Raw genomic sequence first — 15,565 nt, 5'->3', positions numbered from 1 at the left:
GGATAGATGATGTTTCTTGCTCATAAAAAATGCACAGAGAAAATACTATTTCAGATTTCAGAATGGGAATTGGTGAAGGACAGTTGCTATTTGATGTCATATTTACCAAATAAGAAAAATTTAAGGTAATAAAAATAACCAAAAAACTGGAAAAATGTTTGATATCAATATGCAAATTATTTATTTGTTTACCAAGTTATTAAATTATTTTGAGACTAAATTATACAAACGAAAGAGTAATATTAAATGTCACTCAAAATATTAATGGCACCATTAACAGAAAGACATATTAAGATGTAGTAACATATATTTTGAGTTAACTATTTGTTAACCCGTGTATTTTTAAATAAATTCATCAAGTAATTACTTAGATTATAATATTTTCGTGCTTTCAATTAAATTTAATGTTATGCGTTGGTATTACACAAGAAGAAAGTTAATTAAAAGGTAAGAATGAAATTAATAAAATGTTTATTTGTGTTTCTTGGAATGAATATGCAATTGGAATTTTATTGCATATTTAGTATGATAAATTTAATTTTCATATATACAATAAATAATTTAATTTTAATGAATAAATTGTTCAAATATTAGAAAATTTTGATAAGGCATCTTTAATATTTTTTTTTAATATGATGCATACTGATATCAGAAATTCGTAAAAAATGAACAATTTAATACAAAAAAAGGAAAAGAATATTAAAATGATATTTCTTTGAAAAACCATTTCATAGTTCTTAAAACAGCAAAATAGTGACTGTAATTGTGAGAATTATTTTGAAAGATTTACATATAACATCCAGGCAAGATAATTTAAATGTATTTACATCATTTTGATTTTTATTACTCATGACTGAATAAATAAGAAGTTATTTCTCTATATTTCATAATCTTACGAACACTATTTTGTGTTTTTTTTATTATTATTATGTTATATCTTATTCCACACACGTGTAAAAAAAAAAGGTTAATCTTCTACTTTCGAATTTGCAACTGTGTAAAACATCATAAAATATGAAATAATATTTAATTAAAATTTTACATCTTCAAAGAACAATTTTAAAATATTTTAATTCCTCAAATTCCAGGAGATTTAAGCCAACCGAGTTTGAAATGGAAATATTTCTTATAATCTTTTAATATATTTAAATATAATCGTGTTTTATCTATCCAATACAAAATCTTTTATATTTTAGAAATTTGAATTCTTAATTATTATTAACATATATTTGGTGCTTCTTCTCTAAGTAGAGCATATTTAAAAATTCCTAAGATTAATCATGTAGGAATACAATTTTACCATATTTGTCTTTGCGGATCAAATCCTTCTAGATTCAAATGATTAATCCATTAATAAATGTTTGAAATCTTGAGAGGTGCGTGGTGTTTTTAAGTGCGTATGTAATTTCTATTAATAATTTCTTCAAAAAGATTTTAATTTTTTAAAAGAAACTTTGATCAGGATTACTTTAAAAGAATTATTAATTCTTTTAGAATATTACAATTATGTTAATTCAGAATTCTATCAAAGTGGGTATTTTTTTTTTCAAATTCATTTGCTTTATTATTCGTAGATTCTTTTGAATTTTCTGAAATTACAATTTTTTTCCGTTTTTAAGACATTAAGAATAGCAATATTTAATTAAAATTTTCTTTGTTTATTCTTTACTGTGGAATTTTGTTCAAAGCTTTATTATCTGTGGAATCATATCTTATGACTTAAAACAGTTTTAAACTTATCGGAATCTAAAATTAATTATCTTAGAGTTGAAATACGAGGATTTGATTTTTTTTATCTGTTATAAGATCATAGATAAGCCCCATCGTATTGAAGGATTAGTCATGATATCATCTTCAAAAAGGATTTTTTTTTTACATCGGCATTCTTTAAGTATTTGTTACTGACATTTTATACATGTTAAAAGAACTTAAATGAACGCAACTTAAGTGGATTTACAATTAAATTAGTTCCAATTTGCTATTTAAAGAAAGTGAAACAAACAAAAATTAAGTCCTTGGTACTAAAACATACTTACAATGCTTTGATAATGAACAAAGAGAAATTATAAAGTAAATGCAAATGGATTTATATTAATTGCATTTTAAAAAGCAGAATTTGTGTTAATAAACTGGTTTATTTTTTGTTTGTTTATAATTAAATTCCTATTGTGCTTGACGATAAAATAATTAAATTTAATATAATAATACATTTTAATAAACATGAATTCTAATACTTATTACTCTGAAAGAATATTTTCTCAAGGAAACTGGGATATTATTGAATATCAAAATTGATGAAATTTCACTTGTAAATAGAGGATATTTTTTTGCAAGTAAAGTTTAATATCTAATAGAAAATTAAAGACATATAGCGCAAATAATCCATCTTAATTATAAAGAAAAATATTTATTTCTTAAAATATTTTTAATAGCACTTCTAATATGTGTTGTGAATGCGATAATTTTAAACTTCATAACCATAAATCGGTATGTTTAGAGAAAAATAATTCTAAGTAATATCTTTCCAAAATTAAAGCATAACATATGTTGACTAAGTGCAGTGCATTTGTTTTCCTCTAAATATTATAACAATAAAAGTTTCAAAAAATAATGACTATCCTAAAAATTTTAAAAGACATGTACATGTATTTTACATGATAATTAACTACTGAAGATCAAAATTTTGCTTCATTATCATAGCAGCTACTATTAGATCCATTATTAAAGGGAATTTATGAACTTTCCACTTTTCAAACCAATACATATTATATATTATTGTAATCATTGAAGTGTTCCCCATTTTATTAGAATGAAATTGAAAAATCAATCTTTTTTAAGGTATAAATGGGGTATTTTTGACGTTGACAAGAATTACTGACGTTTACATTATCCTGATAGCATTTTTTTTCAATAGATAAAATGAGATAGTCATATGTAAGAAAAACACTATTACTATATCTATTAAAAAATACAATAGGCAGGACATAAGCTTCAATTTGAAGCTAAATTTTGTTATCTAATAAAATGTTAAATCTGTTACTTACTACAGCTGCTCTGTCACGAAGATATAAGCATTAATATTTTTAAATGAATTTTACAGAATTATGGACCTTTATTGTTTTCAAGTACTTTTTATTTCTTAAAAAATTTACTCAATTTCGCATTGCAAAATACTTGCTGATTTTTATTTAAACAGAATCATAATCCTTTTTGATATTCGAGTGCTTTTTATTTGTAAAAAAAAAGAAAAAAAATGGCATTTATGACTGCAATTTTGTTTAATTTTGGACACTTATATAAAATGATAGGCCTATGTGCGAAAGGTACTGTTAAAGGTTCATTGGTAGGCCTATTTGGTAAAGATATTAGAACTATGTGGAATCTTTGATATGGTGAATGATCAATCCAACTAGCCAATCACAGGTCACGTAAGAAAAGTTACATTTACCTTTCCAATTTAGGTAGTGAGCACATTTCTGTTTCAGAAAGAGAAGAAACGCATTTACAGAATATAATATAAGCAAATATACATTTATATGTTTGATAACATTATTGGTTAGCTTTCTATTTGCGTATGTTGTAATATTAATAAATTCCGTTAACTAAAGGTAAATATGGAGCCCAATAAATAGGGAAATTTATTTGTATTTATTTATTTCTTCATTGGATATTATTGGTTTTTTCATCGAAATATTTTTCAGAATATTAACAATTTGTTAAGAATGCTAAAAATTATAACAAACTTTATTTTTCCGATTTTTTTTCTAAAATTTTTATCCATTTTTTTTCCTTTTCTTAATACTTAAAATTTAGTTATCTAATTTAAAAGATAATAAAGCTTTTCAAGAATTAATTCATATATTATGCAAAAAACGGTTAATTATTTTTTTTTAAAGCTAAGAATACTCTCTAGTAAAGACTTAAAAGAATCGTGCTAAGTGGTGGAGTTCCTGATATAATATTAGCATTTGAGCAGTTAACATCATATAGAACTCCTTATATGTCAAGAGGGCAATCTTAACCATTCACATATACCCATTGTGCATTTTGACGGATGTCGATAATTCTAAAATCGCTATCGAGTAGCTTAAAGAACATTCTTTTCATTTTAAGCACTCTTATTTTTCAATTAAATCCTCAAACATGAACGCTGTTTTATATATTTAAGATGTCATACTACCTGCTGTTCTGAAGAAATCATATTCCTATACATTTGTGGACTGTTATAAGGGATCCATGGTGTGAATTTCCTCCAGTATATGTTCAGACATTTTCCAGTCTTTGTCATGTCATTTTGCAATACTTTAGCGTGCTCATCGGATAGGAGTTTACAGGATATTTTGTAGGTGTAGCATATTTTTATGGTTTTGATTAAGTGAATTTGCTAATGAGGAAAAAAAATAACTCCAGTGAGGACTGAAATGAATTATCACTCTCTTCTTCGTCGTAGTAGCAAAGAAGATTATTTTTTTTTATTTCTTTTTCAAACACTTCGTGATAAGATACTGTTTCAGATGTGTTTAATTTGTGGTACAAAGCTTATATATTTTACTGATTCCTAAATAACATGTGCGCCAAATTAATGCACTTTTAAGTTGAAAAATTAATATTGTTTTATTCGTAAGTGTTATAAATCCACATAAAAAATATTTCACATCCATAAATATCCTTAAAATTTTATGAAATTCAAGCTGAATTAAAGTAATTTTATATTTAGAAGGAAATTATTAATTTAACTAAACAATAACGCAAGCATTTAATTGGAACAGCGGATAAAATATGTAATTAATAACTGTAGAATCACATTTCAATGTCAGTGTCTACAGACTGGGCATCTGCATATTTAAAATGAAAAGGCATTTGAATTATATGACTTTGTGAAAATTTAAGAGTCTCTTCAACGCATGTTTATGCTTTAGATATTGTATACTGCTATAGGGCATTCAGAATAACAAATGTATATCGAAAAATATAATTTAATATTTACTTATGAACTAGCTTATTGTCATATGAGAAAATTTATGAACTTATGCATTCATTCAAGCGTAATTTTACTATAAAACTTTTTTTGAAATTCCCTTGCCTTACTGATGATATAAAATTCGATTTAACATGGTGTTACGCAAGTGCAATATATATGTAATATTTTATGTCTTAAGATATTTTCTCTAACAAATATATTGGCTATAAATGTATATATCCCCTAAAATAAACTATTCTTTGTGTTCTAAATTGATAATACTATTCTGTATTTCAAAATCAATTCCAACAAATAAAACTTTAGAATAAAATATGTTCAGAATAACAATAAAGTATTTTTCGCCAAAGCTCTAGTGTTACAAATTCCCCAGAGTGTATATATAAAAGCACGTATGACTTGTGAATTAACGAACTCTTTTTCACATTGTCCTTTGGCGATAAAACTTCCACTTGTTTCAATTTTATAGTCCTCGACAGTCCTCTTATCCCTGAGGACTATCGACACGGATAATTTAAAACCTCTTAATAATAGGGGTCTTCTGGTAAGTTGAGAAACAAAATTCAATATTTCTCTACTCGAGTCTCTCTCTCTCTTCCAGTGCTAATAGAAGTGGAAGGAACGCAATAATGGGGGAAAAAATTCTGAGACTTTTTTCTTGTTTTATTTTCTTTCTTTCTATCGATTTTTATTAAACTCAGATTCTGCAGTCAAAGAAAAAATAACAAGAAGAGGAAAATAAGCGATAAAAAGCGGGATATTGGAAATTAAAACTGTTCTTTTGAAGGTATGGAAAGATAAGTTAAGAGCAGTTCCAATTCATGAAATTTTCATTTCAAAGACAGGGTTATGAATATATCAAAATTAGAAGAAAAGAGAATATTTACTGAAGGTTATTTCCATATTTCCGAAATTTAGAGCAGCGGAAAATGGTGAAATATCTTTCAAAAATTAGCTTAAGAAAGTAATTTGTTATTTTTGTCTTAAGTTTGAGATTAAAACATTATATTAAAATGAATTTCAAATTAAATTTAAGAGACTCAGATTTGCAGGATTTTTTTTTTAAATATGAAAGTTTCTAAGGTCTTAATAAATATTATAAATCAATTTCAAAATATTCAATATATTTGTTTTAATAGTTATGTGTGAAAGTCTTGAAAAAGTTACAAATTATTAGGTTTGCAAATTTTAAGATGACAAGTAATTGAAAAAATTCAAACTTAATAGAATAATTTTGATATAAGTGAATGAGAAGCATTTACAGAAATAAAATTTCGTTATAATAGAAATAAAATTTCTTTATAATAGAAATAAAATTTCTCATGCATATAAATTGAAGAAATTCGATTTACAAATTACATTATTTGATTTGTTGTTTATGTGAGCATCGCGCTTTTTAAATGAATTCTGTTACATAAAATCAAATAAATTGTATGTCTTTAGGAAGGGTGTATTGATTGCAAGATTAAATTAAGAACGTTGTATAAAATGCATTTTTAAATCTAAATTATGTCTAATAAGTGTTTGTTGATGTAATGAAATTTATATATATATATATATATATATATATATATATATATATATATATATATATTTTATATATATTTTTTTTAATTTCGAATCACAAAATGCTATTAAATAAAGATTAAAGCAACATTTACTAACATGTAAACACAGTTAGAAGGTTCACTATTTTTTTCTCATTGATATTTAGTTTATATAATTTCATGCAAGATAAAAATTGTAAAAATAATTTACAATAGCAAGCATAATCACATTAGACCAATAATTTATTTGAATCATCCATTTTCTAACATATTTTATCTTCAGTATGTATTCAATGTATATGAAAGAGACTTTATACAAATTTATTAATAACACAGAGATTTTCATGTTGGAAAACAAAACCTCAATTTATTTTTAGCTATCTTTGATGATGATTGGTTTGCCAAAAATATGTGTGTGTTTAATTCCTATTAAATATTTTATGCATAATTTTGATGTTTATGATTGCATTAAAACAAAACTGCAAACTGTGATATACATTAGAGTCATATTATTTTAATAGCCTCACACTCATTATATTTATTAAGTAAATGAACTTTCCAAATGGAATTATTATTTCCAGTTATTGTAGTATTACTAAAAATGTAACTGTTCGGTTTATCTAATATTTAATTTTTACGGTACTCTAACATTACCTACTTATGTCCTCAAGAAAGCTATTTAATTATCAACATAATACTTCTTTCTTTGTTTTCTATAGTGGATTTAAATCATATGATAAATTATTTTTTAAAAAATTAAAACACTTTGATTTTTAGAGCTATAATAAAATGTATTTTGAAAATTATGCAAAAGTCTTTTTAAACATTTACCAAAATTCAGAAACCATTTGTGAACTTGTATTTGTTCCATTAAATTTGCAATTTTCCAAAATTATCTTATGTTAAATTAGATTTTATGAGACACTGCTTTCGACGTTTATCTCTGAAAAGATTCAATATATCGTTTAATTTTAAGTACTTAAATTATTACTTTTATTACTGAAACACAGAAATGCACAAATACAGGTGCATAATACAGGTGTTCCTTTATTTATAGTGAAGAATTAAATAGCAGTTATGTTACAAAATATTATTCTTAAATATTATCATTATTTGATAAGAAGAGGAGTTCAGGAATTTTATAGTTGAAATGCGTAGATTTTTTTTTCCGATCTCTTGTGTAGATGATTCTTAAGAGTTCTTTTTCTTTGTTTTCTTCCCTTTCCTCGAAGTTACTTTATAAATAAAGGAATTAAACAATACTAAGAACTAAGGATCGATATAAAAACACCAAGAATATCCATTATCTTAATAACTGAAAATCATTCGGAATAAAAAGTACAAAAACATGGGTATGATACGGGAGGACATTTTCATTTCATATTACTCAAACTTCTTTGCCTTATGATTACTCCACATTGCTAGACATTGAAAAATCTGACAATGAAGCTGTTGCTACCATTCCGTTGTTGGTTGGAGAATTTTTGTGCATTTCATCAAATGTTTCGTAATGTTCAAGAATAATGTAAAGTCTCAATATCTAGCAGAATAAATACACTTACTATAAATATGGTTTATTTATATTTATTTCTTAATAATTCTATCAAAAAAGATCGAAAACTTTGAAAATATCTTGACGGGACCCTATTAGAACAACATAATGTAAGATACTTCCATGCTATTACTCAATATTCTGAATCCCGGAAATATCGTGAAGTTATAAAACCTTGGGCATTGTTAGACATTTTTTTTTTACTAAAAGGCGACAAAATGACCAGAAGAAACCGTAGAACTTGTCATCTTGATTGGAGTACATTTTTCCAGTTTTCTTTTTAACGCTAATATACATTTTTTGTGCTGATTTCGTGAGATAGTTTTCACCCACATTATTCACAAAATGCATATATATGCAATGCAATGCATATATATGCATATGCAATGCTTCATATTATACAGTAACGGGCATGAACATATAGATAACATTTTAGCAATTTTACCTTTGGAAGATTTGTTAGCTTAATAGAAAACATATAAGGTAAATTAAGGTAATTTGAAGCCAAAAAGGTAAATGGTTCAGGGTGTAAAAAATATAAACATTAAATTGAAAATTGTTTTCTGTAAACAAAAGAAAAAAAAATCCACCATTGTAGCTCCTCCACCAAGTCCATTGTAGCTCCTGCATGCTGCGGGTTCTATTTTGACTTTACATTACATAATAGGTAATTGAAATAGAATGTTTCAAAAGCTACACGAAGGATGAGGTATGTTCAAGTATTGCAGACGTAAAGCTTCAGCTTAGAATTTGTCAGGAAAAAAACTCACACTTCTTGAGTTAATTTACAATGTGCTACATATATTAATTTACAATGAGTTAGAATTTTAAACATAATCAATTCTTCCGTTAAGTAATAGTCAAGAAAAAGTATTTAACGATGCTTAATTTATAAGTATCACCTTTTATGCCTTCTAAAAATAAGAATGCATTCAAATTTTAAGAAGATCTTTACTTTGCACTAAGATCAAAATCATCTTTGCCCCTTCACAAAACTAAAAATTATTTTGCTCAAGAAGGTCACTTTATCAGTATATGTTTTAAAAAATTTATCAGAAAATTTGAATTTATTAAAAATAGTTAACTTTTAACATTGTCATCTCACTCAGTTCTTCCTGCTGTCAATGCCGATTCGATATATGCCAATACTCATTTTTTTTTTCATAAATTTCAGCATTTAGAATTACACTTACAACATTTTCTATCATGGTAAAATTCTTTCTCATTGTTCAAGTCATTGGGAGATAAGATCTGTCTACATGCGAAAAATTATTTCTCATATCTTATTTCAAAATTATTTTAACTAAAATCATACTGCAAATAAAAAAAAAATCAAGTTGCTTATTACATATTTTTTTACAGGACATGTGGAAATATAATTAATTCTATTAATAAGTGGCATTATTTAACATAAGGCATAAAATAAATCTAATAGGAAATGCTCGAATATTCTTTTAGAATGATCTGTTTACTTCGTTCCCTTTACAATACTTTTGAATCTGAAGTTTCTGAGACATTTATTTAATCTGAATTCCACTTAAAAATGTCAGGAGGAAATTCTTAACCTTAAATATAAATGATTAAAAAATGAACTGTTTTACGCACAGCTATTCTGAAACATTCAACTTCTGACGAGATTTACTTCAACTTATAAGAGAGCGAGAAACTCACGTCTGTGTAATGAAAATCTTTCAGCTCGAGTCTTGCTTAATGAAAAGTAATTTAAACAAAGGAGAAGAATTTGAAACCATAACTGGGAGCAATAAAGTTCATTCCTGGTATTTAATTAATTTTATGATGAAATTAAATTAAATTAATGATTAAATATGAGATTGGGATAGACAATTTTGTATGAAGAAATTACTATTAATTTTCTAAATATTCTACAAAAAGAGAACTTGCGCAATTCTTCGAATCGAAATACTTTAAAAGAATAATTTCATTCCAAAGCAATTCTTTTATCTTTTTAAGTTCAGATATAAAATATTCTTCTATTCATGATTGAATAATTTCAGAGCGCTCTCGTAAAATTGAAGTTTAATTATTTCACTCTGATGCAATTCAGTCAATGCAGAACTATGACTATACGTCCCGAAGAATTAAATTCAAGTCTAGATTTGTTGGAGTAGACTCAGGTACATTACATGAGATTTTGATAGAAAAAAAAAGATCTTTTTTCGTATGAGTTGAAGGCAAAGTGAAGTATTTAAAAGAAGATGAAATCGAAATTAGAAAATTTATAACTTTTTCTTTTTTTTTTTTTTTTCATTGAGTGAGCTGGAAAATTGTATCGCAGACAGATGAGAGCCAAATTCTATTCAAAAACCAATTGGATTGCAATTTCTTTTCGGTGTTACCATCGTTTAAATTACTTTTTTTCTTTCATTGTCACTTCTTTATCGGAATGACTTTTTATTTAAGAGTAGATTGCTAAAAGTACTAATTACGCTTGTATAAATCAAGAAGTGAGAAAAACTTTTAAAATAAAAAAAAGATAAAAAGGTGCTGAACTCATTTTTCCCATTTCTCATTTCATTTCACTTCATTCTCTCTTGAGAAATAACATCCAAGTTCAATTCTGACACTTTAATATGCTCCTAAACTAATTTTCTAGCTTTTCAGATTAAGTTTATTATTAAAACACTTTTTTTTATTATTCTTCCAGCTTAAGATCTTCGAAATGAACATCAAAACTATTTAAGACCAAAATATCTAAAGAAGCAATTCATCTTCATTTATTAGACGGTGGTAATTTATTCAGAGTGGCCCCTTTTAATTAAACTTTGCATGAAAAGACCACCGACTTTCTATTCTGTTTATTGCAAACAGCGTTATTTGTTTTGTGCAACATAAAAGATAATGGGTTTTTAATTTTGTTTCGGGAAAACATCTTAATCATTAACAACAATAAAGAATGATAAAATTATTTTTATCCTTGAAAATTTTGTTTATTTCATATTATATATATATGTATATATCTTAGGCTTAATGAAAGTAACTTTTGAATATATTAAACTTAACCCCACTACTTTTATTATTATTATTTTACACTATGAATATGAGAAAACTCCTTACTATAATTCGCAGTTATCGTATATTTTACTGAAAAAAATTACGTGCTCCTGCATATAGTGTTCGGAACCTTTTATAACATGTACCTGCCACTCAGTCATATGTTATTAAGTTCTATTGTTTAAAACAATTAAATTTTACTTGTGCTTTTTTATTCTTTTAAAAGAATTATTGACAAGTCTTTCAATTATAGAAAAAGTTTGATGAATTCAAGTAATTATTACTGCCATAAATTAATATTAAACTATTTAATACCTTATTTTCTGTTTTTAATCGATATAATTGGTATCATATGATCCCAATGGCGTAAGATATGATAAAATATCTAATGCTGATTGGCATGAAGGTTTGCATTAGTGATCTTTAAAAGAATTGTTAAGAATCGGATGGTGCACTCTACAATAACGTGACTGCCACTTTTGATTATAAAAGTGCTTAAAAGTGCTGAAAAGAAATAGAGCATCCCATATTCTTGTAATGCTTTTAATACCTCAATATTTCAACTTGGAATATATTCAATACGATTTTCAAATAAAAGAAACAATCGCACTTTATTAAGAATACTTGAAAAAATCTAATACATTAATAATATTCGGAATATATTTATACATTACGACAAAGTCAATAGAAATTACTCTTGCATCTTTATACTAAGATTCTTCATAAATTATTATAATTAAGTATAACGGATATTGTTCAACGCAAAAAAAATCTAAGTTCAACAATTCAAAAATGTATGATTTCATATATACTTGAATGGCTTTTTAAAATTCAGAAATGAAAGTTTTTTTCATTATTTTTTAAGAAAATGAATATTTTTATTTCAAATACTGAATCTGCAACATTGTTTACAAAATAACACATTTTGATATTTATCATAATATACTTTTGAAATTTTTTAATTGCTTTTAAATACATTACATTCATTTCAATATTGTTTGACAGAGTAATAACATAACAGATAAGTTTAACTATACTGACAAATTCATGCCATTAACAGAAATTAATAAATAGACAATCATTTAACAAGCATTTAATAATTATTAATTAAGATTAACTGATACTGTTGTCATTATACAGGACAGAAATAAATGCATGCATCTTTAAAAATACATGTATTATACATGTAGTATTTTCAATGTGATTTCTTAGTATGAAAATTTAATAAATAACATTTTTACATGCTTTTAACTTGAACATTTTTCCATGCAAGCAACTTACGCAAATTTTTAATTATTTTAAAGTTATCTATTGCATTGAACTATTTTTGTCAGCTTCATTTGGTGGCTTGATAGATAATCATATATCTTACATTTTTTTAATAAATGAAAGTTTAACCTTTATTAATTTTACACGACATTCGTCGAAACTTCCTTATATAATTCCTTATACTTAGTAGAAAAAAGAATAGAAAATCTGTTTAGTATTTCGAATTCCTCAAACATGCAAATCACTTATGTTTTTCTCTTTTATATAAGAAAATTAAAGGTAAATCCAAAATTATGAATTTATCTGTAACCATCAAAATGGTGTGTTTGAAACTATTTTCGATGCTTTTCAGATACATCGCCGTGACTCAACCAATCAAGTATTCCAAACACCGCAACAACAAGCGAGTCTTCCTAACGATCGCGATCGTTTGGATCGTCTCAGCCGCCATCGGATCTCCTATTGTACTCGGCTTGAACACGTCTCCGGAGAGAATACCTCAGCTCTGCGTCTTCTACAATTCCGACTTCATAATATATTCATCGCTCAGCTCCTTTTACATTCCTTGCATAGTCATGGTCTTCCTCTACTACAAGATATTCAAAGTGAGTTCTCATTTAGGGAGGATGCCAATATGTTGCTTACGAACAGATGGCATCTAATCTCTGACTTTATGTATAAACAAACTGATGATCCTGTGATTTATTTGCAATGAATGAGTCTTAACTCACAGTTGTAAATGAAAAATAGCCAATTAAGTTACTTTATATATTGATATATTTTATACTATTCGTCGTGTATATTGCTTATGCAAAAATTTTTTAAGGATATGTAAATGTTCAGAAATATTCGTAAAATACAGATATTTGCAGTTTTTCAATTAAAAGTTGCATTATAATTTATTTTTCATATCTTTATTTGAACTTTAATTTTATTTCATAAATAATAAGATCTATATAATGACGAAATAGTTGAAATCATTATTTTGCTTTAAGGACTTTATTAAAAACACTTGTATGCAAATTGTTGTTTAACAAATGTATATCGATTAAGTTATGAATATAATTACTACATTCGACAGCATTATGTTTGTACTTATTATCTTATATTACACTACATTTACTATACCTATAACTCTAACCATATGAGTTTAAAAATGCAGACGACTAAGGTTTGATTTATGCATTTATTTCGACCCCCGGGGGAGGCACCTAGAAATGAGGATGAGATGCTTCCGGCATGGTGGTTGGATCTCGCCACCCTGGAGGGTATGCTAATAGATGGGGGATCTGACTCCTACCATCGATGACGACGACGTACTTCCTTCGAGGAGGGTTGTACCGTGGTCGGCGACGGCCCTGAGGACTCAACCACAGTTCCCGCCAATGTTGCTGTTGCGGCGGTCCGGTCATTCAGTTTTTATGGTTTAAATCGGTGTGCCTTCGTGGTGGGTCGGAGAGTTAGATGGTTGACTTATGCATTTATTTCTCAAAACCAGATGCGAAATTTTGCGGAAAAACTACAAAAAAGTTTTGAAATTTTAATTTTAATTATTCCCTGTTAACATTGTTTCCTACATTAGGTCACAAATAATTTTTATAGAGAAATTTTGTTCGGGATTTTGAGTTTAATTGAAATGGTCCTATAAGACATGAAATAATTCTTCTTGACTAGAAGTGACACTTGATACTAAAAGGATATTTATTTTCCATTTTTTGCAGTATCATTTGATGACTCAGAAGTCTCTTAATATTGGGAAATTTGTAATTAATTTTACTGAGAATTAACATTGAAAACATTATAATATTAAATTTGAAACAATGATTTTAAAATATGAAATAAATGAGAGGTTGAATATTTTTTGAATGAAAATATTTTTACTTCTAAATTCTAAAGAGTTAAAAAATAAATGGGTATTTTTACTAAATGTTCATATATGGCCCATATGATATATATGAACATTCATATATGTTCATATATGGTTATTTTATTCTTTCATTCTTCCAAACTAATTGCAATGCCTTTTTTAATTAGTCTCATATTCTTTCAGGCCATCCATGAACGTGCGATTCAAAGCAAGAGGCGGGCGAATGCTGGCAATCGCTTATTGGATGGCAAAACTGCTGAAAGAGCTAGCAGAAAACGCAAAACTCAAGAAGAAAAACCGGCTTGTTCACATCTTCAAGTAGTTCTTGAAACTGAGGGTGGTACGACAAATACTGGTAGCTATGAACATCCTGATGAAGATTTGGATGATGAAGATGACGATGATGGTGCTGGTCTTGCCAATGGCGATAATCCACAGTCTGGGTCACTCAACAAAGGAAGTTCTACACCCGTTATAATGAAACTAAAAACCATAAGTGAACCCGATAATGGAAATGCTGATTCTGGTTATGGTCCTTCCCAACACGAGACACATTTCAGTATAAACCAGAAACATGACTCCCCTCTTTCCAGGAGTCCAAGTGGCTCACCAAAAATAAATAGTCTTCCTGGAGATGCCACTAGGAAGAATGGGATCTTATTTAAAGCAGGCAGCAAGACGCAGTCAAAATTTGATGAAGTATATGTGGAAAGGAAGAAAAAATACAGATTTAATCTGGGGAAAAAGCATAAAAGCAGCAGCAAAAAACGAGAAAAGGCTTCTGCAAAAAGAGAAAGAAAGGCTACTAAAACTCTTGCAATAGTATTAGGTATATTCTGAATTATTTTATTCTTTTATCATTATTAAACTTAATATCTGAAATATCACTGATGAGTTGAAATATTTATAAAATGTATATGTTTTCTCATAAATATTATGAATAACAATAAGAATAAAAAAAAAGAAGAAATTAAAAAAAATCGATGGCATTCGTTAATTATTGACCATATATTTTCATAAATATATTTAAAACTGTCGAAAATTTCATAACAAACAGGAAACGTCTTGAAGAATAATCTATTTATTGCAATGAATTTTTGTACATTAATGTTCCATATTACAAGTAACAGGAAAACAGGATAATCAGATAAATAACTGTTTTTGATTATTCTAATTGCACTAATTTCGATTTCATTATGGCATCTTATATTTTGAAAAACATCTGGTTCATGAATAGCTTGACTACCCCAAACAATTTTACAATCTTTAGAATTGACTTGCATGCTGAAAATGAGGTTATTTATCCAATATTTATAATAATATTCGTCCTTCTTCTATAA

At 26.8% G+C, this 15,565-nt stretch overlaps 1 protein-coding gene across 1 annotated transcript in view; it reads left to right on the top strand.

The window, feature by feature from the left end:
• Positions 1-15,565, top strand: part of LOC129969213 (dopamine D2-like receptor) — a 101,421-nt gene that overhangs the window by 84,190 nt on the left and 1,666 nt on the right. The window contains exons 3-4 of the mRNA XM_056083665.1: positions 12,711-12,963; positions 14,409-15,054. Of these exons, the coding sequence (XP_055939640.1) occupies positions 12,711-12,963; positions 14,409-15,054 (899 nt within the window). The remainder of the gene's footprint in view (positions 1-12,710; positions 12,964-14,408; positions 15,055-15,565) is intronic.

Source organism: Argiope bruennichi, chromosome 5 (genome assembly GCF_947563725.1).
Source record: "Argiope bruennichi chromosome 5, qqArgBrue1.1, whole genome shotgun sequence".
Taxonomy (NCBI): Eukaryota; Metazoa; Arthropoda; class Arachnida; order Araneae; family Araneidae; genus Argiope; species Argiope bruennichi.
The sequence above is the reverse complement of the archived record's forward strand: the minus strand, read 5'-3'. Positions and strand labels throughout refer to the sequence as shown.